The 23,767-nt window shown below is 41.5% G+C and overlaps 1 protein-coding gene across 1 annotated transcript; it reads right to left on the bottom strand.

The window, feature by feature from the left end:
* Nucleotides 1–918: 918 nt before the first annotated feature.
* On the bottom strand, nt 919–22,515 carry LOC134662469 (G1/S-specific cyclin-D3). Its single transcript, XM_063518701.1, has 5 exons — nt 22,051–22,515; nt 18,805–19,026; nt 7,473–7,635; nt 2,370–2,491; nt 919–2,183 (listed from the first exon to the last, which is right to left on the bottom strand). Exons 1-5 carry the CDS (start codon nt 22,276–22,278, stop codon nt 2,001–2,003), a joined length of 918 nt encoding a protein of 305 aa, XP_063374771.1. The 5' UTR covers nt 22,279–22,515; the 3' UTR covers nt 919–2,000.
* Between the last annotated feature and the right edge of the window lie 1,252 nt (nt 22,516–23,767).

Raw genomic sequence — 23,767 nt, 5'->3', positions numbered from 1 at the left:
CAAGCGAAAGATTCTATACTAGATTCACGAGCGTAGCGAGTGAATCTAATTTAGAATCTTGAGCGTAGTAAGGGACTCAAAAGCGCACGAGATGTAAATAACGTTGATCTCGTGTAGTTCACAAAACTTATCACCTCAGCAGTGAGAACATATTAGAGAACCCGAAAAATGCATTCCTTCGTCATCATCTTACCTCTATTCACTCATGTTTTCTTAAGATATACCAACAATTAAGTTTTCACCTCAGCAGCTCGAACAAGGGTACTTTGCTACTTAAAACAGTGAGCAAAATCGCATTTTGCTCAGTGAGTGTTGAGAGAGAGTGAGAAGTTGAATTCCATTCGTCACAGTCTTAGCTATTATAAAAGACAATAAGGAAATTATAATTCTTTGCTTAAATTTCCGTTCGCTTACTTGGATACTTAAATGCTAAGAGTAATTATATCCAAGCAATGTAAACTTAACATTCTTTTTATGGACATAATAACTATGTTGAGGCCACAAAATGTGAAGAGTTATCTTCAACATTTAAGTCAAGTTAGCGAGCGGGTACAATGCAGGATCATATCGTTCAATTATATAGAACTAGGTAGGTCTGTAGTTATTTTTCAGAACCCGAAATAGAAATACGAATAGAAAACCTAAAAACTTAATATTAATGTCAATAACAAGGTAGGTATAATATCACAATTATGAAATAATAGTAATGTGGGCTTGGATTTGACTTATTGTAGTTTTGGTAATGAAATATTAAGTACATAATGGTGGAATTCGACTATTGCATGCGTAACATTACATTGACAGTTGCTAACATAGGAACGTAACAAACATTAGTATGTGCTACCTAATTACATACCTAATCTAGGTAAATTACAAATTTCTATCAAGGATATTTTAATAAATCACATTGTTTATCTATTTTCTTAATTTATCCAACAAATAGTACCTCTACGTTTACATATTATGACTTGAAGTGACTATGATATGAAGTTCAATCATCTTTCGACACTATCACATTAAATTTTAAAATTAAACCTACAGTTGTTGACGCCTTACCGCGGCGTACCTAATCTAAACATCACTGTATTACAAGAGGAACAAGATTTAATTGCCTACAAAGAGAATTAGTCTTTAAGAGAATCTTTGAGAGAGCGGAAACAAAAATACAGCCCTTGCGTGCGCGTGCGCGCGTGTCCACCCTCGAGACATCCATACAAGTCCCCAACATACGGTGTCCTTCAAATCAACTACTACCAACCTATGAATTTGTTTATATGTAGTGCCTATAGTATATATAAATATGATACAATTAATGAACGTAACATTAGTTTTTACAAAATATAAAAGCGTATTTTATTGCCTTCCCCCGATATAAGTAGAATTTGATGGATATCGCGATATATAACAGGTTTATCAACTTTACGGAATTCACTTAATGTGGATACTGTTCTCATCGTAATCAACCCTTCGAATATGGAATAAGTATGTACCACTATACTGTTATGATTAAACATAACAGTCACTCTATGTTACAGATATCAGATCATTTTTAAAACAAAATGATGCTTTGGTCCCATGCAAATAGCATGAAAATGTAGTCAGCGTGTACCGTGCTTTATAAAATGATATTAGAGCTTACGGCCGGACGAAACTGAAACTTTTGCCTTAAATAATAAGAGGTAGATTTTAATTTCAAGAAAAATATTTACTAAAACCGGAAGATGTGTTTATAAAGTAAACTCACTGAGTGCTGCGCCTCACGCCCGGCGAAGCTAGGAGGCCAACAAAGTAGCTCGCAGGGCACACTTATTCTTATTTAAACTTACTCTATACATGTACTATACTTATAGTAAGTAGGCGCGTGCCTACGTGTAGACATGTGCTTGTCAGTCTTGGTATCAGTCCTCGATCACTATGCACCCTAATAACTATAGGTTTAGTTTAAAGTATTTTCGTACTTGCACCTTTTAAGCGAACTGTATGATTATCAATATACGGCGTTAGAAGTGAACGTCTCTGACGTCGGTGGGGGTAGCGGCGTTGCTATGCGCCTTGTCTTGGGAGGGCGGGGGGGTCCACCCCGCCGCCTCCCTGCTCTGCCCGTTTGGGGCCGAGACCGGGCGTTCTTCTATCATGTGCTGCACCATCTCCTCTATTTGTTCGAGGCATGTGTGTAGGCAGTCCTGCAATGAGAGACGTGGTTAGACTGGTCTCATTACGTTCTTTGTGTTAGTTTGGCTGGCGGATCTTTGGAAGCACTAAGCTCTACTTAGGTAGTGTTCGTAAAAGGGGAAGATTTTAAGTGATATTTATATCAAACACAATACCAGAAGGTATGATGGCATATGAATGTGGCCGTGGTAACTTACCAAGTCGATGCCGGTGAGGTCGTGCAGGCGCGGCAGATGGCCGTCCAAGCTGAGCCCGCGCAGCGCCGCGGCGATGCTGCACGCCGCCAGCGTGCTCGCCGAGTACAACATGAACTCGTAATCTGTAACAAACAAAACATCATTTTTACATTTCTTCTCGATAAAAAAAGGGTGTAGGGAGGGTATCCAGCACGTTGCGCGATAGTCACGACACTAAATGAAAATATTCGTGTAATAGATGACTGAGGGCCGATTGACCATTCGTACAAATTTTTGTAGGTTAATATTTCACAATAAGTACATAATATATTCTGAACTTTTATTACTTTTTAAGTAGAATGTCGTCGTCGTCTAAGGGTCGTAGAATGTATTGGATATATTTCACGTCTCTTCTCTTTCCGCACAGACTCTAACTAAGGTTTCCAAATTCAACATCAAAACAAATGTTTCTGGGTCTCAAGACTACTCAAGGCTACTTATAAATAGAAAATTAAATAATCATACTCTTAATAAATTTTAAGAACATTAGAAACGTAAATAATCATAAAATGTGTGATGCCAAAATGCCGATTCGGCTGAAGGGCAAAGTCTACAAAACGGCAGTAAGACCAGCCATGATGTATGGTAGCGAGTGCTGGGCCGTCAAAAAGCAGCATGAACAAAAGATGCACACGACTGAAATGAGAATGCTACGGTGGGCAGCCGGAGTAACGAGATTGGACAGAGTGCGGAATGAATATATCCGAGGCTCTTTTAAAGTTGCTCCCATAGTGGATAAGATGGTGGAAAGTCGTATGCGATGGTACGGTCATGTAATGCGACGGGACGAAAACAACGCTGTAAAGAAGGCCCTGGCAATCCCGGATAAAAAGAGAGGTAGAGGGCGACCGCCCGCCACGTGGTGGACAACCGTTGCTAATGATCTAGAACGAGCTCAACTGGACAAGCAGACAACCCAAGACCGACTGTCTTGGCGCCGTAAAACGAGGAGGGCCGACCCCAAATAAAGGGATAAGGCACGGCAGAAGAAGAAGAAGAAGAGAAACGTAAATAATCATAGGTACTCCTAATAAATTTTACAATTTTCAGCTGAAACGATTGCATAACATACCTAGCTTTGACGGTATTGGATTAAATTAAAAAAAAAAAAAAAAAAATTAAAATTATTTATTTTCGTAAAATATACAAGTAAAATAAAGTAGGGGATAGTGCTGCCCGGTAAGCAAAATTTGCCTGTGTTGGGCAACACCGCTCTTCCTTAATTAACAGATTGTTACACGAAAATTTCAAGTACTAGTTTAAGTAAGTGTAATAGAACATATGTATACAATTAAGATCATATATAACAATTGTTTATAGAACTAGGTAAATATCTGGGTTGTACAGACATGCAGTAATAAATAAAGGAATAAAGGAGCCAGTAAGTGTGTGTGTGTGCGTGTGTGTGTGTGTGTGTGGATGGCGATATACCGAACTGTGCTCGATATCTCCGTAACTATGTGTGTTCCGGATGCAAACATTTTCCTGTATGAGATTAAAGTTATTCCTGTTATATTCCTATGTCCTATGGTAAGCAGTATTCTGGAGTATAAAACGTCGTAGGCATTCACATTACTGTACCTAATTCAAATGTCACGAAAGGTTAAAGTACGTAGGTATGTAATGAGCCTGTGAAATCATAATATGTAGTTTCATATCATCTCTTTAATGAGCTCCCTGAAAGTTGAAGCCTCGATGAAAGCAGGCTCAAACGCGTGGGTACATCCGGTGAAGAAATGGCGCTTTCTCCCTCGCGCGGTCGTCGGTCCCTCTCGGAGGACTCAAAGGAGCCGGCACCCGCCTTCGGCCACATTCCACAGCCTCGCCCGAGACCCGATTCACTCGAATATTTCTCACGGACATACTTTGGCGAAACCATTATACGTATATACTCCTCAGCCATTTTAGGTCTGGACGTCTCGAGTATTATGGAGCGGCAGTGTGATAATTGACATGAAATGCAAATAAAACTGGCCACCGCTTTAATGTTCCTTATGTAATGCAATCTAATTAAAGTTAGGTGTACATGTTGGCATTTACCGGCCAAGCTTTTATAATTTATAGCTTGTTTCTTTATGCCGATGTGCTCCAGTGATCACATGTAAGTAGGTATGTAGAATAATACAGGCTTGATATCTACGGCGACGAGTGTCACGGTGTGCGAATACTTTTATCAGACACCCAGCGGCTGATTAAACAAAATATTGTACGGGTTAGCCAGTGAATAGTTAGGTAAACCGATTGAACCATGACTATATTCGTAATTTTTTATATTTAGTATCGCATTTGCAACGTCATATCTATTTAAAGCCAGAATGATCTAAGTACTGGGTTAGTTAAACTGATTGCTGTTTGTAAAATATAAGAACAAAGGTAAATTACTGCCTGTGATGCGATATGCAGAAAAACAAAGAACCGACCGATTAGGTTAGTGATTTTAGTAGTTAGTGACTTTTTTATTCGCATCCAAGTGTACCTAAGTAAATATGAGCCCTGCGAATCATCAAGATATTGAGTCTTAGAAACATCTATCCTCTCTGCATCCATGTTATGTGGGTGAGAATAAGAACCTAATTTAAATGAACCCGTTCCCACGCCTCACAAGATCAGTATTGAAAGCCGCTTGAAACCACAAATGGCCAAAGCTCGAGGTCGCTCACAATAAGCGAACCTTCAAGGGCCCCATTCATCATTAAGTAGACTCCATTATTCCGACCGTAGGGATATCGAACACTCTTTCAGCTCATTTAAAAGATTTATTTTCATTTTTTTTAATTTGCATGTCGGCATTCCCGAGATAAAGGGAGGCAGAAACCGGGCGAAAAAAGATGAAACAACGAGAGCGACCGCTCACTCGAGGCATTTGCATAATCTGATGTTAATCAAACAGCGACAGCCCTACCGCCTCGCCTGCGCCCGCGCTGCGGCCGGCACGGCGACCGGTTACTACAACGAGACCAAATCGCTCACATCTCTGCCTCTTAATCCTCTTATCATTACCTACCCATAGTTAATCCTCACAGCACACTAAACACACTACTTAAAACTATTGTCTCTCTTAGATCCTACGTGCCCTAGTATGGTATTGGTATGGTTATTGCATCGCGTCAGACCGGACGGCCGGAACCCACACGTGGCGGATGCCCCGATCGTACGTCGTCGTATCTTCCTTATTAGTGCCGTAGCGCATTAGCCTTGCATCGTAGAGGAAGTCCCGAGGAAGTTTCATATGAGCTTTTATACATATAAGTAATTTGTATTTCGGCGACGCGCGTTGGTTTACGCGCGCACACGAATGCTTATGTTCGGATCAACTGCTCGCCGAAGCATAGGTACCTAGTGTTAATTTTAACTTCCAGCATTCACGTCGATCATTTATTTCAAACTATAATGTTCCCAGAAAATTGTATGAATACGGCAAGAAACCGCAAGTGGCTCGAGCCGAGCCATCAGTGGTGACATAATCGTCGCTTTGCCCTTGAACATAGAATGGATGTGGCGATAGAAGAGGTGCGGGCTCGCGCTCGAGTATTCGCGAGGTGAACGCTCTGCCGAGGCCACGGCGCGGCGCGGGCGACGCCGGCGTCGCTGCCTAGTGCTCGTGCCCGCGCTCGCACCGGAACAGCACCCGCGCGGGCCCCCGGCCGCCGCTTGCGACCCGCCCGTAGATAACGTCCACCGACCAGCAACACCTTACAAATCTAATTGATCCGCCTTAGATACGATTTCCCTAAAGCAATCCAACGACGAACCAAAAAGTATAATTAGGTACCTAACTTGAAATGAAACAAGCTTTCGTCGCCGCCACATCAGAGCGCATGGTGTAGGTACGGTCTTTAAAATAACCCATTACAAATTTAATATCCAGACGAGTTATGATTCCAGAGTAAATTGTGCCATTCAAATAATGATACATAATGCGGGCTCTCTTGGTCGCCCGCGCTTGTGCAAACGCCGCGAACTATGCGCGCGATTATGGCAGGCCGCTCGAGGGTAGCTGTATTGTTCGAGATGCACTCTCATAATAATAAAACTGGTGTGACATTATAATTTATAAAATAAATTCCTCACCTCGGCCCTCGTTCATAAATGTCATACCGCAACTGGAGTCGCCCACGGGAAACTTTATTATGGCAATCATTCTGTAAACGGAATATTGCACTTACCGCACAGAGAAATGTTTAATCTTTTTGCGCAAAGAGCTTCAGTTTTGTTCTATAAGTAGAAAGAACGTCCGAGAGATGATACCCGACTCCCGAGATGAGGTAGTAAAATAAAAGAGCTGGAGTGTGAACTTTTTGAACAAAAACAACACGACGACGGCGGCGAACAACAAAAACCGTTGCACAAAAACATATGATCCCATGAGGGCCGAGGGGGCAAGGTGGGGGCGGGAGGGGAGCCCGAGGCGTGCTGGAATGCGCTCTGGCGAGCGGCGTGGGAGGCGCCGGCGCACCACACTCGCGAGCCACACACACGGCCTGTCTCCCGCCTCAGCGCCCCACCAAACAAATAACCCCTACAACTCCTACATCCACTAAACCATAATTACTTCCACTAGAATCAAGTATTGGGCTTCACGATTCCCCAACCATTTAGTTCTACGTGAGAAACTCTGAGTGCGTTATCGTGATACAGTTTCTCTCCTACAAACACAGTATGCAGGAGAGAATGAAATATTGCAATTCATCATAACATAACATGTTATATTATGATGGACATGTTGATTTAACAAATCAACTTTCAAAAGCTTGTTGTACGTTAATATAATATTGCGCTTCATTTGATCAGTACAAAATTCTCACAAGTTCATTGACATATGTGACGCTAAGTGTCGGCAAAGGCTAAAGAGGCGCGTCGTCGTGACGTGGTATCTCGCGCGATGCTAATTACCGTCTGCCTCCAAACAAAACCTCCGCTTGCCAATAATTAGGCGTGGACGTCCGGGTCGAATTTCTATTCCGTGCGGCACAACCACGAGTACTTCCAATCCAAGTTGTCTCCTTGAAGTTGAATTGGATAGTATCCGTTGAGCATTGTTATTTTATTAAGGGTGAAACTCACCTCTGGCAGCAAGCGCAATGAAGGTTTGAGCGTGCCGGTGCACCATGTTGGTGTTGACGAGCCCCCGCAGCGGCAGCCGCGACAGCAGCAGCGGCAGGAAGTCGTGCGCCGTCACTCCGGCTACGTCCCATTTGAGCTTCGACAACACGAGCAACTCCCAACTCTGTTGACAAAGATACGATTCCGATATATAAGGTGTCCCTTGAAATATCTTGTAGGAAATCACTAAACATATCATGGTGTTCTAGGAAAAAAAACTGCTCTCATGATGGTCATAGTAAACAACAAACTGCAACATGAATCGATTGAACCGTTTTAAAGCTGGCAACCCGAATTTTTGTTACGTATTTTAAAATAAACAGTAATAAAACCATTAAAAAGCCGAAAGCGGTGGCTGTTCAAACAATAAAATGGCATTCCTGCCACATCCGTCGTATAATCGTAAACACGGCGAGTTCGCTCGGCTTCCCGGAACGAGCTGTATGTAGAATAGCTTTGTTATGTTATTTCCCATCTAATAAGTACGTACACTTAATCTTACTTAATCCCTTCTAAACCGACTAAACCTAATAGTATTTATACCTACCTATTACCTGTACCTATTATTCGACTTATGTGCATTCGACGATGAAGCCAATGATTTTAGGAAACACAAACTTTAATTTCATCTCTATTTCAAATATAATATCTCCTAGTTAAAGGTAGCTAAAAGCTACCTGAAACCTGACCTAGATTAATTTAATTAATAATAAACTTCACAATTCTATAGTGATACCCCTAGCTGCGTTATCTGAATGGTTTAGTTATGAATAACTTGATTATTTCGTTTACACATACACGCATACATGTAAGCGATGCATGTCCGTTGACAGATAATACTCGATGTTTACTTAACTCAATCGACGGGGTCGGCGCTGCGGCACTCGACAGCGTTCCACTCGCAAAGCATTGCGGGTCGCCTGCCTCTCGCTTTAGAGTCGTGAGTCGTTTGTCATGGGCTACGGCATAGGCCTTATTAGATCTTAATAGAGAGATTTGTGAATGAATGAGTTTCATCACAGGAATTCGAAATGAGAATGTTTGTCAGTTAAGAAATAACTACATTGTATATTCGTCTTGTCTACGGTTGTAAACGAAGATCGCTAAAGATTTCGCATAAAATGGTTGTCTTTAAGTATTGTTTCTTTGTTGCTGGACTAAGTCTACTTTTTGGAGTGGCGGTTGAGCCCATGGCCGTTATGCGGGTCGACCACGAAATGGAAAAATTGAGCCTCTCGTCGCGGGGCCAGATAAGGTTTTCGGAACAATGTGCCCATAAAGCATTTACCGCAGACCGGAGCGCTTTATAGGTACCTACCTACGTCTGCTCGCTAGCAAGCAAGTCTTCTACACTAGTATTTACAATTTACAACATATGCCTACTTATTGTATTGCAGAATGCAAAGCCGTTCGCAACAGCGGCTCTGCGGATCGTAAATAAATCTTCGCAAATAATTAAACGTCGAATTCTGATACTGCCATACGTTTAGGGTAAACCCGAGTTGATGGAATGCCGGGTCGTAAACGCGCGAGCCCTGACGGGTGTTCATTAGAGGATGTGGTGCAGGCGGGAGAAGCGTGAAGGCGCGAGTACTTGTGAGAACGTTACAGCCAATAAAGCAAGCTATGCAAACAGCCCTTGCCGACGGTCCACTTAATCCCTTAGCAGCAAATCGAAAAGTCCCATAGTTATTCCTATTTTCATAGCACATACGCCCTTTTTGATGGTCACTGTGAAATTCCTCGCTCGGTTCCCATGCTTTATCCAATTTCATCCAACGGTGTGGCAGCGAGCTTGATTTGAACAATGAGCTCGGTGTCGCGTGACTCTTGAGACTAAACTACGGAATTTTCCGAATAGGCCACTACCAGGCACCGTGGCAAAGTAGTCAATTTATATCGCCTGGGTCAATATATAGAAGGAAAATTTAACACGGTGAATAATGATATCAATCGAGAGTTCAGTTCTAAGTAGGTACTGCATATTAAAGTTACCGCGAGTGAGTAAAACGTGACATGCAGTCCGAATTAAATCTTACGTAAAGATCCAACATCAGCGAATTCCTGTAAAGCGACTTGCTTTGCAAGGATGACTTTCAAACATTGTCAATTCGTTATAAAGGCCGCTCCATTGATCGCATGTTAAAGTCATTAAGTACTTTATAACGAATTAATTACCCTGATGGTAATACATATTATCTTTGTCCCTATCTCTGAATGCACTGCCGACATTGCAACTGTCTTCACCACAAAATTTTCATTTTTCCTACCCTCAGGGTCGCTGCCCGCATGTCAGACTTGTCAGTCTGGTATTGAAGCAATATACATATTTATTATTTAGCATCGAATTGTTCAATTAGGTATACAAAAGAGCAGTAAACAGCCAGTTTAACAGGTAGTAAGTATAAGTACAAGTATGAATGTATAGTTGCAGTTGCCGTATTAACTATTTTATAGCTGAAAATCAACATTTTATCATGTACTTTCTTTACTTATCCATGTGAATATAATTCACCAAACGGTTTTTTTATGCTGGCATATGAATCAAGAGGTTTAGTAACCTGTGTAGGTAATATGTAATGTTTCAACTGTTCAGACAAGTTATGTGTTTGAAATGAATTTACTTGCTATATGGAATCTGAGGGCACTGTAGTGCCCCCGCCAATACGAGCCTTAGATTTAGAGAATACCAACACATTATAACATGGGTAGGTATGTTTATCATGAGGCATGAGGGCCCGAGATGAGATAGCGGCGCGACGGCGCGCGGGCGCAGGCTCAGACAAGAAGGCCGCCGAATGGAATGCGACTGGTTCCAATCCTGCCTCCCTCGCCCTCCGAGCGAGCCAATTCGGTACACTCGTGGGAAACAATAAGCCATGGAACATGCGAAAACTATACGTTTACATAAAGACATACAAGATTCAATAATATGTTATTAGCAGTTGCAGTCAAGTTTAAGCTTTGAATTTAGTTTAAACGGAAGAGGCGTTCTTGCGTGAGATCTGCAAACAGTTGAGTCAGTTTACTTGAACTCAAGCCGCGAGCTTAATTTAATAATTTCTCCCCGCTTTTGCAGGGTTCACGCATCGTTTATAAAGGCAAAAACAAGCACTGGGCTATTCAAACGCTTTTTCTTTATCAATAGTTTCTATTACCGATTGCACTGTAAGCATTCATTGTAGGTATATACTTACTGTTTCCAATCGTGCCGTTGTTGTAAATTCGATATTGCAAGGAGTAGGTCCCATACAAACACCTTAGTTTATCAGAATCGACCGAGAAAGATAAAAGGGACGCCGTGGCACGGATTTCATCGGAACTGGAACCCGACGCCGATAACGTTTGCGGGCATGCTCTAGTGTTTGACGGTAGACCTAGTAGCACGGAATTCATACTCGTATAGTATAGATAGAATTTGACGTTTATTATCTCGCCATGAACAGCCCTAGTAGCACGGTCGCATTTTTATCATTTATCACCATGCCTGTCACGTTCTAACAAGTATGTAAGTGCGAAAGTGACGGGCTTAGTGATAGTGGATAAAAATGGATCCGTGCTGAGCCCGCAGTAAGAACATTCCAGGCTAGAAGTGCAATTAAATTCATCGTTATGACAGGCTCGGGTATGGGTCGTAAAGTTGCGTTTTGATTATTATAATGGTTTATGGTGGTGATGCGGCTGTTTTATTGTAAGACATCGGTGGCCAGCGGGCGCTGCGCGGCTCGGGCTGGCCAGTGGGCAGCACAGGGTCGATAGCGTCGAGTGCCGAAGTATGCACCTTTTTTGCTTACCTACCTTTCCTTCGGTCTGCGAAAAACCGGATTCGCTGCCTTTTCCACAATCGCATTCGTTATGTGTACTTAAAAATCACTTGCAATTATTTTATTACAAAGGTACATAATTCGACACTAGACACAACCGCATGGGGGAAGGTTTTGATTTCCATAGCCGAGTGTGTTACAAAGTTGATTTTCCGTCGCCACTAAAGCAGGTGTTTAATATTCGTTGCACTCGGATGGGTCGTTGTAAACATTAGTTTATTAAGCAACTAGCGACTCTAGCGAGACGGTATCGGTACCGTTACGCCTCCTGAAGACAAGGCAAGCCAGACCGCGCCAGGGACTAGTAGAAATACAGCGGCGGGACGGTTTACACTCTAAAGAGTCTAGAGTTCTAGACCACACATCTGTGCTATGAAAAAAATCGTAGATAGTTATTAATTGGTTCTGACTGAACGTCTACGAGTTTCGTAGCTCTGCTACGTGACTGCTACGAGTTGGTGCCTTGTTTAAACTTGAACGTCTTTTTACTAATAAGACTAATAAAAATGTTTTACAACAGAAGTTTCATACATACTTTTCATTGCAAAAATTCCATTGCATTTCGATATTATCTTATATTTATCGCAATGTTAGCAAAAATGTTTTTATCGCCGGTTTTAAACTTTGTTGATAGGGATTGCATACGGAAAATGTTATGAAATTATCGCGAAATCGTAATGCGTTCATAATGTTGTGACATGATTACATTTCATATTAAGGAGTAATAAAAACAGTTAAAAGTACCCTATCTTAAATAATAAGTAAATTAGGTATCAGTATAAATGATCAAAATAGTTAAATGGAGAAAACTATCAAACTAAACGGTCACGTTCCCATACTGCCGTATTTGAACTTCAAAATATTTACAAGAGACGACACGTAATAGATCCATTCTAGATACGTTGTAGTTTAGATTTCAACTACATCTTTTGCAGTTCAATTCGGGCAACCAATGTCACTTTGACGTTAAAATATCGTATGAACGAACGATTTCCATTAGATATCTATTAGATGTGACTTGGATGAGTATCTTCAGAATCGCGTAAATGTCAAATTTGACCGGAAAAAAATATGTATCGTTGTCGTATCTTGGTGACGTCTAATAGATGTCTAATCGAACGAGCGAGCGAAGGGAAGTGAAGTTCTTACATTCAACTTGGAACACACGGCTGGCTAGGAGCACGTCCTGGCATTTCGATGTTTTTAAGCTGAACTATCAGAGGATAGTTTGATACACAATAACTTAAGTAAATTGGTTCTAATTTAAATGAAATTGGGTGAACGTATACTTGAGGGCATTATATTTTAGTCATTAAATTTTGAGCAGGCTCGATCAAGAGATTATTGAGCTAGAAGAGCTTAAAATGCTAAAAAGCTATTTGTGAGGGGTCTTGCTATTCTGGTCATTTTAATTGCAAAAAAGTATGGTCGAGTTTGGTATCAAATGAAAGTGCTCGGTTTACACATTTATAATATTGTTTTTGAATTTAAGATTTTAAAATAATTAGCAAGATAAAAACGAAATAAAATAAACATAATATTAGTATTTGACATTTGACAAGAAAGATTACGGCTTGCCACAGATACAGTTTATTTTAATCTCTATGGTGACTTAAATTTATCAATGAAGGGCTCCACAGATCTTGCAATAAATCGCACGCGGTTTTTGATCCTTTCACGACTAAGTAGCACTGCCTTCAATATTGATCTTTTTGGCGAAACGCGAATTCTTAGTTCGGGGCGAACTACTAGTAGATGTCTAGTTCAAAATCCGAATCGGGCCCATACAAGATTTCGCGCTTCGCGATATGACGTTCGGCAAGGTCAAGGCGGTCGCGGCGTGAGAAAAAATATGCGGCGTGCTTCGTCTGTAATTGGTCTGATTGAAACGCGGGGCTCGTTCAGCTTCCGAGAACAGGGGACACTGTCCGCCGCGCCCTGCCTTCCTATCGCTCCCCGCCGCCCGCCTCGGCCCAGCCACTACACGCATCATCTCACTAAAAAACCGGCCAAGTGCGAGTCGGACTCGCGCACGGAGGGTTCCGCACCATCAACAAAAAACAGAGCAAAACAAGCAAAAAAACGGTCACCCATCCAAGTACTGACCCCGCCCGACGTTGCTTAACTTCGACCAAAAATCACGTTTGTTGTATGGGAGCCCCACTTAAATCTTTATTTTATTATGTTTTTAGTATTTGTTGTTATAGCGGCAACAGAAATACATCATCTGTGAAAATTTCAACTGTCTAGCTATCACGGTTCGTGAGATACAGCCTGGTGACAGACGGACGGACGGACGGACAGCGGAGTCTTAGTAATAGGGTCCCGTTTTTACCCTTTGGGTACGGAACCCTAAAAACAGGTTTTATAGATCTCCTGGTTGCACAATACTAGCTGATGAAAGCGATGAGCTAATGAACGGCAATAACGACCCAGCCCTCATGTCGCATTTCGAGACCCGTGTGCTTCCACATACAGCCATTCCTCCTTTACCAACCTCATCGATTATTCTTAAATTAATAGAACAAGAAACAACCCATAATTACTCGTATTGCCTTTACAATACTTAACTCCAAACCAAACAATGAACTAACATGTTAAAAATGCGTGTGAAAATGTTCACTAATTTTATGTTCTTAGAAACATAAAAATATGTGACGTTCCACGGCAAAAGGCACCTTATGGCAGTTGGCGCTTACGTCGCATAGCGCCGCAATAATAATAGGGCGCGGCGGCGGAGCGGCGTTAATAATAGCGTAAGCGCCAACGGCCATAAGGTACCTTTATCCGTGGGACGTCACATATTGTCCCACATTTTAACTGTTAAGTTTGTGTCTAATCTCAGTATTCACACGTCAAGGAATGCCGTAAACACGGTAACGCTTCCGTCATTGTCTCGAGCGTTGCATGTGGAATGCACTTTGTGCACTTGTAGGTAAAACGGGTCGCCATGCATGACGGGGAGGCCTCGCTCATTATCTACGGGACGGCGGGGCCCCGCGGGTGGCGCGCAGAATGCACCGGCGGCGTCGAATACCTACTCACATAACGAATGTATAAGCAAACTGAACTACCTACTTAAATACTTATAAAATCATTGGCAAAAAAAGGTGTCGCACGTGTGGTAGTTGCTATAGTCTGTGTGGAAAGAGAAGAGTCGTGGAATGTAGGGGAGCCCATACATTCTACGACTCTTCTATTTCCGCACAGACCCTAGCGATTTTTATTGAGCTCAATCATAATTTTATTAATTTTGATTTGGCTCGACTTCTGAGCGCCCATCGTCCATTATTCGATATCCGAGGTAAGGTCAATGTGGCTAATTCCGGCATAGGGACTATTCCGTCTACTAGCGTTTTTCTCGAACAACGAACAAAATTGATAATTACATAGACAAAACAGCGATTGCTTTTACTTTCAGCAATCGAAAGGAGATGGATTTTTTTCCTATGATTGAAAATCCAAGAAATATACGTTCGCGGACGGAATAGTCCCTATGTCGGAATTAGCCACATTTACCTTACCTATCTACCATAAAACATATACCTACCATATTAATATTACGACAGCTTTACTCCCGATATCCAATTGCCTACAGGTGTCAGTGTCTGTGTACCTAGTGTAGGTAGACGCTTTGAGCACTGTCTGACCTAACTTCCCGGTTTCATGTAATACCGGTGTTCGTCTGTTTACTTCGCGAAACTATTATTATTTTTTTCTACTCCAGCACTTAAATGTGTCAATTAAATGACTGACAGTGATATCTAAAGCAATGTCATTTGAATGCTTTGTCTATAGGCTCATAAGATGACTGCTAGCAGTCATCTTATGAGTATAATACAACTGCTTTATTTTTTTTAAAGATACAAGTTCCGATCATCTTGATTGAAAGAGGTATGTTTTCATTTACAATAATAACTCTTTTTTTTTAAATAATAACTCAATTTTTTTTAAATAATAACTCGGAGTTTCGCTTACAACACTACTGTGATTCCAACATCCACCAGTTTCATAGTGCGTCAATGTGTGTGTGTCACGCGTGACACACACACATTGACAGCCCACATTCACCAGTTTACCGTCAGACGAATCGAAACGTCATTGAAGTAAACATGTCGAAGAAAAATATAAAATATGCCGGCATGCGTAGTTAAATCCTGCTAGAATTGTACCGATCGAAAGAAAAAAGTCACGGAATATCTTTTCATACTTAAGTTTATCAATTAGTACGTAAAATCACGATAATTTGTTGTTTATAAATTATCAAACTGCAAAACAGGAGTGTGACCAGTAACATGAATAGGGTAATTTCCCGAAAGTAGGGTAATTGATACCCTTCTTATTAAATAATTATGTATAGGTATAAGAGATCATTTAGGTAAATGGTTTAATTATTGATTGTGCATTTCAAACTAGGTCGGTATGGTAATTTCCCGATACTAAGGAGATTAGACGCTTACATGCATGTTGATAGTTAACGTTTGTTTGTTATGTATATCATTTTTTTGTTGAAAACCAGATATATTTCAAGTTAAATGTATAAATAAAAAAACATGACGAATTGATTTCATTACGATGCTAAATATCATTAGGTATTGGAAATAATGTTTGCACAAAGTAATTGTGCAATATTACGCGTTTTCAAGACCTATAAAATCAGATACGTACACACCTTTTTTATTGTCTAACGTAAAACTGTCCTAATTTTTTTATTTGAAAACAAGGACGATATTAAAAATAATTGTTTCTCCATTAGGGGAGAATTTGTGTTACATGGGTTACCATGTAGTGACGAGTGTTAACTCGTCTACACGCACACATTCAAACCGTCCGCCATTGCAGTGTCACAGTTTCTCTTAAGTGACATTCACTTTTTAGGGTTCCGTAGCCAAATGGCAAAAAACGGAACCCTTATAGATTCGTCATGTCTGTCTGTCTGTCTGTCCGTCTGTCCGTCTGTCTGTCCGTCCGTATGTCACAGCCACTTTTCTCCGAAACTATAAGAACTATACTGTTGAAACTTGGTAAGTAGATGTATTCTGTGAACCGCATTAAGATTTTTACACAAAAATAGAAAAAAAACAATAAATTTTTGGGGTTCCCCATACTTCGAACTGAAACTCAAAAATTTTTTTTCATCAAACCCATACGTGTGGGGTAACTATGGATAGGTCTTCAAAAATGATTTTGAGGTTTCTAATATCATTTTTTTCTAAATTGAATAGTTTGCGCGAGAGACACTTCCAAAGTGGTAAAATGTGTGTCCCCCCCCCTGTAACTTCTAAAATAAGAGAATGATAAAACTAAAAAAAATATATGATGTACATTACCATGTAAACTTCCACCGAAAATTGGTTTGAACGAGATCTAGTAAGTAGTTTTTTTTTATACGTCATAAATCGCCTAAATACGGAACCCTTCATGGGCGAGTCCGACTCGCACTTGGCCGGTTTTTTAAATATATACCTCTATGCTTAATACATAACAATTAACAACGATTTTAACCGCCTTTCCTACTGCGCATCGAGTGTTAACGCCAGTTTAACGGGTTGAACTAAATCTAAGGTGTAGATAATCCCTACCTAGTGTACCTATATAGTAACCTACCTGCCTAGCATACGCTGTAATACTAAGATTCTTACAAGTTTATTCCTGACTAAAATGCCTTGTCGTGGGAGTAAGTAGTGGGAAAATGTCCGCAACGGAAATAGAGCTCCGTGTCATCAAGCGCATTCGAACTATTTCGAACTATCTTATAAAGTAGTCGTACCTACCTATGAAGAATAAACAAACACCTAACGTACCTAAAAATATTAATACTCTTCGAGCTACGTACAATAATCAATAATCTGCATCTTACTTGCGTCAACTTGCGTGTTAATTGCAGGTCAACATACCGACATTACCATACATAAGTAAAAGCGATATTAACTAATGGTTAAAAAAAAAACCGGCCAAGTGCGAGTCGGACTCGCGCACGGAGGGTTCCGCACCATCAACTAAAAATAGAGCAAAAAAATCGTGTTTGTTGTATGGGAGCCCCCCTTAAATATTTATTTTATTTTATTTTTAGTATTTGTTGTTATAGCGGCATCAGAGATACATCATTTGTGAAAATTTCAACTGTCTAGCTATCGCGGTTCATGAGATACAGCCTGGTGACAGACGGACGGACGGACAGCGAAGTCTTAGTAATAGGGTCCCGTTTTTTACCCTTGGGTACGGAACCCTAAAAATGGATAGGTCCCTAGAATGACAGTACATTTATAGATTTAACTTAGATAAGTATCTAATTTTCTTAATGTTAGATAGACCAGGTATCTTAGATATGATATGCCTTGTGCGTAGGTACGTATTCTGAGATAAAGGGCACACTGGTCAGATTTAAAGATTGCGAGGAATATCTAGTTGTTACCTACGTTAGAATAGGCGATTAAGCGTGTAGAAAAAAGTGTACGATTCAGGATTCTATTCATGGAATACGAAGTTAGTTTTGAGAGAGCTCGGGGCTGTTTTTAGCTACCTATCCCTAAATACAAACATTTTAAACATCATAATACAGACATGTAGGAACTTATTACTTCGGTATATAAACTTGATGAAACGAGATGTGCCAAATCACAACTGAACGGTTATCGTTTATGCATAGCTACCTATCCCTAAATACAAACATTTTAAACATCATAATACAGACATGTAGGAACTTATTACTTCGGTATATAAACTTGATGAAACGAGATGTGCCAAATCACAACTGAACGGTTATCGTTTATGCATAATTGTGTAAAATGTAGCCAATTTTAACAACGTCATGTCTCAAGTCTCAATCTATCTTGGAGGTCACAACCTGTGAAACTAAAAACAATAAAATTATAATGGCTGGCGTGTATTTTAGCAAACAAATATCATTTTATTAGAAATGGACTGACGATAGTCCATGTAAAGTGAGAATTTTAAGTTAAGTATTTGAATAATAAGTATAAGTAGGTACATGAACGTTCAGAAATTATAAATTCCAATCTCTCACGGATGTTCGAACGGTTTATGGCTCAGAAAACAGCGCGAGCTACACGAAAGTCTCGTGCTAGTTGCCTCGGCCGAGCAAATCAGCGCGCGTGAGTACGGCAAAAAGCGGCACCGTATGACTAACAAGATCAGCTGTTTCCACAGAAGAAGAAAGTTAATTGTCTTCTCATTACTTCATTATGTATTCAATAACTGCAAATGGAATGGGCATTGTAATTAATGATACAAGAAAAGCGCATCAATAGATTAAGTGCAAGTCCAAAATGCTGCGTCCCGGCACGAACTCAACTGGTTTTTAAGAAACTGACTTTGTTACCGGCGAACTGACCAATCTTTCTACTCAAAATGCATAGATTTTGAAGTGGACATACCTATAACAAACTTAGTGATCTTTGAAGGCCGAAACCAACCCGAATAACCCGATAAAAATGTAAAAGACTCACGCATAGGTCGGCGAGGGTGATGCTGTTTGCGGTGTAGAAGACCAGCAGGTCGGCGGGCAGGCAGCGTGAGCCGGGCTCCCGCAGTTTAGACGCCAGCAGGAGGCACGCCGTGCCCAGGAGTTGCACTTGGCTCTTCCCCACTGGACAAATGCTCAGAAAGCGATCCAGGTACGACACCGCTAGGGGGAACACCTCCTCTTGGCATCCTTGGTCTTCACATACCTGAAAATAAAGGATTTGTTAGAACTTGGCCCTGCTGGAACATCTGAAAATTCACAATAACTTTATCCTGGCCTACAGGTTGGTCCAAACATACCTACGTTAGAATATTTAGAAGATAAAATGTTTCATTTCTATTAAATTACTGTAGTTTTAATACTTTTAATTTGACATTTTATAAAGACATGTAGGTAAGTAATAATAATAAAATGTCAGCAACTTCTTAGGCTACTGAACGACTTCATTGGAAGGAAGTAACAACACACCCGAGCTCCTTGTTTATCACACGGAATTCCTGATAACCTATATTTAAAATGGAAATACGCGTAGCGATAAAATCGAGTTGAACAGTTCACCTACAATGGCTACAATGTACATATATTATACCTATACCTACTCCTTATCGGTGTTAACGATGAATGAAACCAACTATTCAATGTAGATCCCATGTGGCTTCCAAGATTCCTATGAGAAATAACATTAAGTCTTATTGTAAAACGGAATCTTACAAGACATCATTATCTAATAACTGTAGAAGTATTTATTTCAATTACAGCCAGTTCCCACAGGAAAGTAGCGTGTACTCGGGCGGTGGGAATCGGTTTTATGGAAATATTGATTGGGGATTGTGAAATGAAAAGCACAGGGAAAGCGAAAGCGGATGACAAACGTTTAAGGCTTCGTCACACAGGCGCGTTTTCTGGGCGGCGCGTGAGCGTTTTATATGTAAAATCGGCGCGCCCCGCTCACGCGCTGCCCGGACAATGCGCCTGTGTGACGAAGCCTTTAATGAAGCGAGTGTCATGTGCCGGGATCGTGCCCGCATAGTTTCGCACGGTGTAACGCGAGGCGCCCGTCCGGAGATGACATTTCAAATTTCAACCGCTAACCAAAGTACGCGCTAAGTCGAACAAACATAAGATCAGTCAACCTGATGTTACAGGGACGGGGCCAAGATACAGTGGTTCACCGGAGAGCTCGACTCGCCCGCGTTCACGGACCAAAGGAACGAACGAGTAACGTGCTATGACACCAACCAAGACGTTGTTAGATTAGACATACGTGTCACAGCTGACCGACTGTCCCACGATGGTCCCACGCTCGAGATCGTCAGCTGATTCTTCCTGAAGCATCGTTCTTGGAAATACATTGCTTTATTCAAACTAATAAATATAAAACGTCCTTAACCAACTATTTCAATGCAATACAGGTTCAAAAGAAATTTTATTTTCGAGACGACAGGTAGGATTCCTATCTAGGCTAACTAAGCTCAACTACATGTGTGCTGCAAAAGAGACGTGAGAATGTTTTCCTTATGATTAAAATGCTAATTATGTTGGAATTGGAATGCACCACAATGTTAACATAAATATCGAAATAGAGTCCATGTGATGCTGATGAAATAAATAATGTCTAGGTTTAAGCAATTGTAGCAAACTTCTCGTGTCCATTGTGATACCTAGGTAGGTAGGTACCGATTTTGATAACCGATGTCTGCCTACATGATATTAATTACTAACAATTACCTACGAGTGCCAATGCTAAACTTTTGAGCAAGTAGGTAGGTACGGCGGGTCACTATTGTTTCCATTTGGTTCAGAAACGTGTCACTTCTCAGGATTGCCATAAAAGAAACCTAACCTATCTATAGGATAACCTTACGAAAATCCTGAAAAGTTAACGGTTTCAGTTTTAGGACTAATGAATGATAATATGACAAACAATACATTATGACTTAAAACTTTATGGGAAACAAAGGGACCCCAGGTACGGCATAATACCTAAGGCCAGTGACCTCTGTATTATAAGGGCCTACCGCGAACCACGTTCGAAGTGTTACCTCCCTGTCGCACAACAAAGCGAACTGGCTGTGTACGAATTTACAAGTGCGACAGAGAGGCCACATGTCGAACGTGGTTCGCGGTAGGCGCTATGTTCTCGTGTTCGAAAGCAATATACAAATTGACCAGATTTTAAGTCTGATTCCATCCATAAAAACGTCCAATTGGGTACCTACTACCTATATTCGTTTTCACTGGCAGCCCAAAATTGAGATGCAACGAATAATTTTACGTTTTATTTAAAATTACATGTAGCATGTAACAAGTAACAACCCTATTGTGCGGACAAGACGCGGGCGGCGCGGCGCCGGCGCAGCACATCGCACTCCGTGACGTCATCGCCAACGTCGCGCCGCGCGACCACGTGGCCGCTTCACAGCTGACTGCCTTCCCCATCAAACTACACGACTCGTTGCTTATACTCGTCAGAGTCCAGCCTCGTACACTACACTTCCAACTTAATTACGACTGACTCTTTTAACTAATCCGTGACGTGCTTAAAACAACATTTAATTCGTAATTAGCTCGCACACTGGTGCATGATAGTTATGGGCTAAAATCATTTAAATTCACGTCATTGGAGGTCACTGACCCGTCCCGCGCTTGTATTGTACACGAGATAGCAATTGTGCCTATATGTAATGCGCGTAAATGATAAAAGCGCGTCCGGCTGTGTGCGTGCGTGTCAAAATCAGCTGATTATTCAAATAGAATGTCGGCGCCGCGCGGGGCCCCTCGCGCACACATTACCGACTGCAATTATTCCTACCTATTCATATAACGTTAAATTAAAATCAAAACGCTACAAATTCTAAGTAGAAACGACTCAAACGACGTAATATATTCAGAGATATTCTAATAAGATTCTATCAGAGCTACGAAAACAATAATCAGCTGATCGTGTAAACAAAGTCACTAAATTTACTTTTTAATAGATGGACGGGGCAGGTTGCGAGTATACGTGCTATCTTTACCATAATGTCACCGAGCTGCAGCTGGAAATAGAACACATGATCGTCGATGAGGGCTTGGGGGGGTTCGAAGGTCGGCGACGGCGGCCGAGGGCAGACAGTGGCGAAAGCATACGAGGGCCACTGGTGCCGCCGGGAAGCCGATAACACACGTGGCCTGCGAGCGCGACAAGATGGCGAACGGGGTGTGGGTGCGGCATGGTCGTCGCGCTCACCTCTAACATCCACTCGGCGACGAGGCGACGCATGTGAGGCGTGATCTCCGTCTGCACGGTGCCGAAGTAGTTGCTGGTGACAGCGTAACGCTCCTCCGTGCGCAGCAGGTTGTCGAGCACGCGGCGCCGCAGCAGCACCGGGTCCGGCACGGCGGCCCGCGGGCCCGGCGCCGGCGCCGCTGCGCCCTCGGTGCTCGGGCTCACGCGTTCCGCACAAAGCAGCTCCATGGCACACCGCACTGCGGCTTATTACAGGGCTTCGCCGTGCGGTGCGTATCAGTCGCGACAGCTGATCCTGCGCGGGCGTGTACGTAGAGCTCGTGACGTTGCGACGACGGCGGGTGCCCGAGTCGCAGTGAGCGGTCGCTGCGCGCCGGCGCGCCGAACATATGATCGGCGGGGAGCGGGGCACGGGGCGGGGCCCGTGAGGCCCGCACGCAGGTTTCTCCCGCCCGGCTCGACTCGACTTCATATTGCTGTTCAAATCGAATAGGTACCTACATTGTTTTCCCACCCGCTCACTCGTAGGATTGCTTTAAATCTTATTTCTCATTCACTGTTAGCATTCAAGTATTTAAAAGAGCTTGTCAAACTTTTTATTTATTTAAAGCAGATCTGAGATTTCGTAGATTTTTATTATTTTTTGAAGACGACCCTGTTCTAAAGTTATTTAGAACCTGTACCTGTTCGTAGGAATCTACTGTATAAAGACACCTACATAATCTACCCGTAGTCCGTTTTTTTTTTGCATTAGAAAAAAGGTAAACAATCTTGAAAAGACACTTTTTATTGTGGTAATTTTTTGGCTATTTTCTTAAATAACTTCTATTTATTTTAAAATTCATTTTTTTTATTGAGATTCTCAAAATGAGCTCTCTCATTTGATACCTATAGTTTTTAAATTTTCTCATTTCCCCCCAAAAGTGGCCCCCATGTTTAAAATTCATTCGTTTACGTTACATGTCCGTCTTTGGGTCACATTTGGAGAAAATGGGCTGTGACAGGCGGACAGACAGACAGACGCACGACGCACGAGTCATCCTTAAAGGCCTGTCCAGACTACTCCAGACCAGACGGGAAAAAAATTTCGCCAATCGGATGATCGGATAGTTTGAGTGGAGTCCAGACGAGACAATTTTTCCCCAATCTGATGAAATTGTCCGATCGAATCAGGCCGTGCGGACGCAAATGCCAATTTGATTCCCCGATGAAATCAGCAGGTGCGGACACAAAAATGCCAATTTTCGAAGTTAGTATCTATGGAATGCAAATTGGTGATTAAATTGTGTACGTGTTAGCAGGGTTGGGCAGTATTTCAATTACATGTATTTGAAATACGTATTTGAAATACAAATTAGTATTTTGTATTTGTATTTCAAATACTACCTCAAAAGTATTTTGTATTTGGTATTTCAAATACTGCACTCACATGTATTTAGTATTTTGTATTTCAAATACTTCAAGCTTCAAAATACATTTCTATAAATACATTTTATTAAATTCTATAATCCTAAAATGTCTAATCTCTCGCACAAGCTGTGAGCCGACCGCGAACCTCCGATCCAGCCGAGATACAATTTTCATTGGCTGGATACTGGATCTATATTAGGTCAACTTCTGCGGGGAACTTTTCGTTTAAATTTAGGGGATAGGGTCATTGCAGTAGTTTCCGTCCATGCACTAGTTTTCGACGACTTGACGGATTATCAAATATATA

The sequence above is a fragment of the Cydia amplana genome, chromosome 3 (assembly GCF_948474715.1).
Source record: "Cydia amplana chromosome 3, ilCydAmpl1.1, whole genome shotgun sequence".
NCBI classification, from domain to species: domain Eukaryota; kingdom Metazoa; phylum Arthropoda; class Insecta; order Lepidoptera; family Tortricidae; genus Cydia; species Cydia amplana.
The sequence above is the reverse complement of the archived record's forward strand: the minus strand, read 5'-3'. Positions and strand labels throughout refer to the sequence as shown.

What these genes read in the sequence shown, in the direction of transcription:
- LOC134662469 (XM_063518701.1), bottom strand. Translation starts at nt 22,278, where the DNA reads ATGGAGCTGCTTTGTGCGGAACGCGTGAGCCCGAGCACCGAGGGCGCA. An exon ending in TCGCCGAGTGGATGTTAGAG is followed by an intron (nt 19,027 to 22,050) that starts GTGAGCGCGACG and finishes CTTTATTTTCAG; the next exon opens with GTATGTGAAGACCAAGGATG. An exon ending in TCACCCTCGCCGACCTATGC is followed by an intron (nt 7,636 to 18,804) that starts GTGAGTCTTTTA and finishes CTTTGTCAACAG; the next exon opens with AGTTGGGAGTTGCTCGTGTT.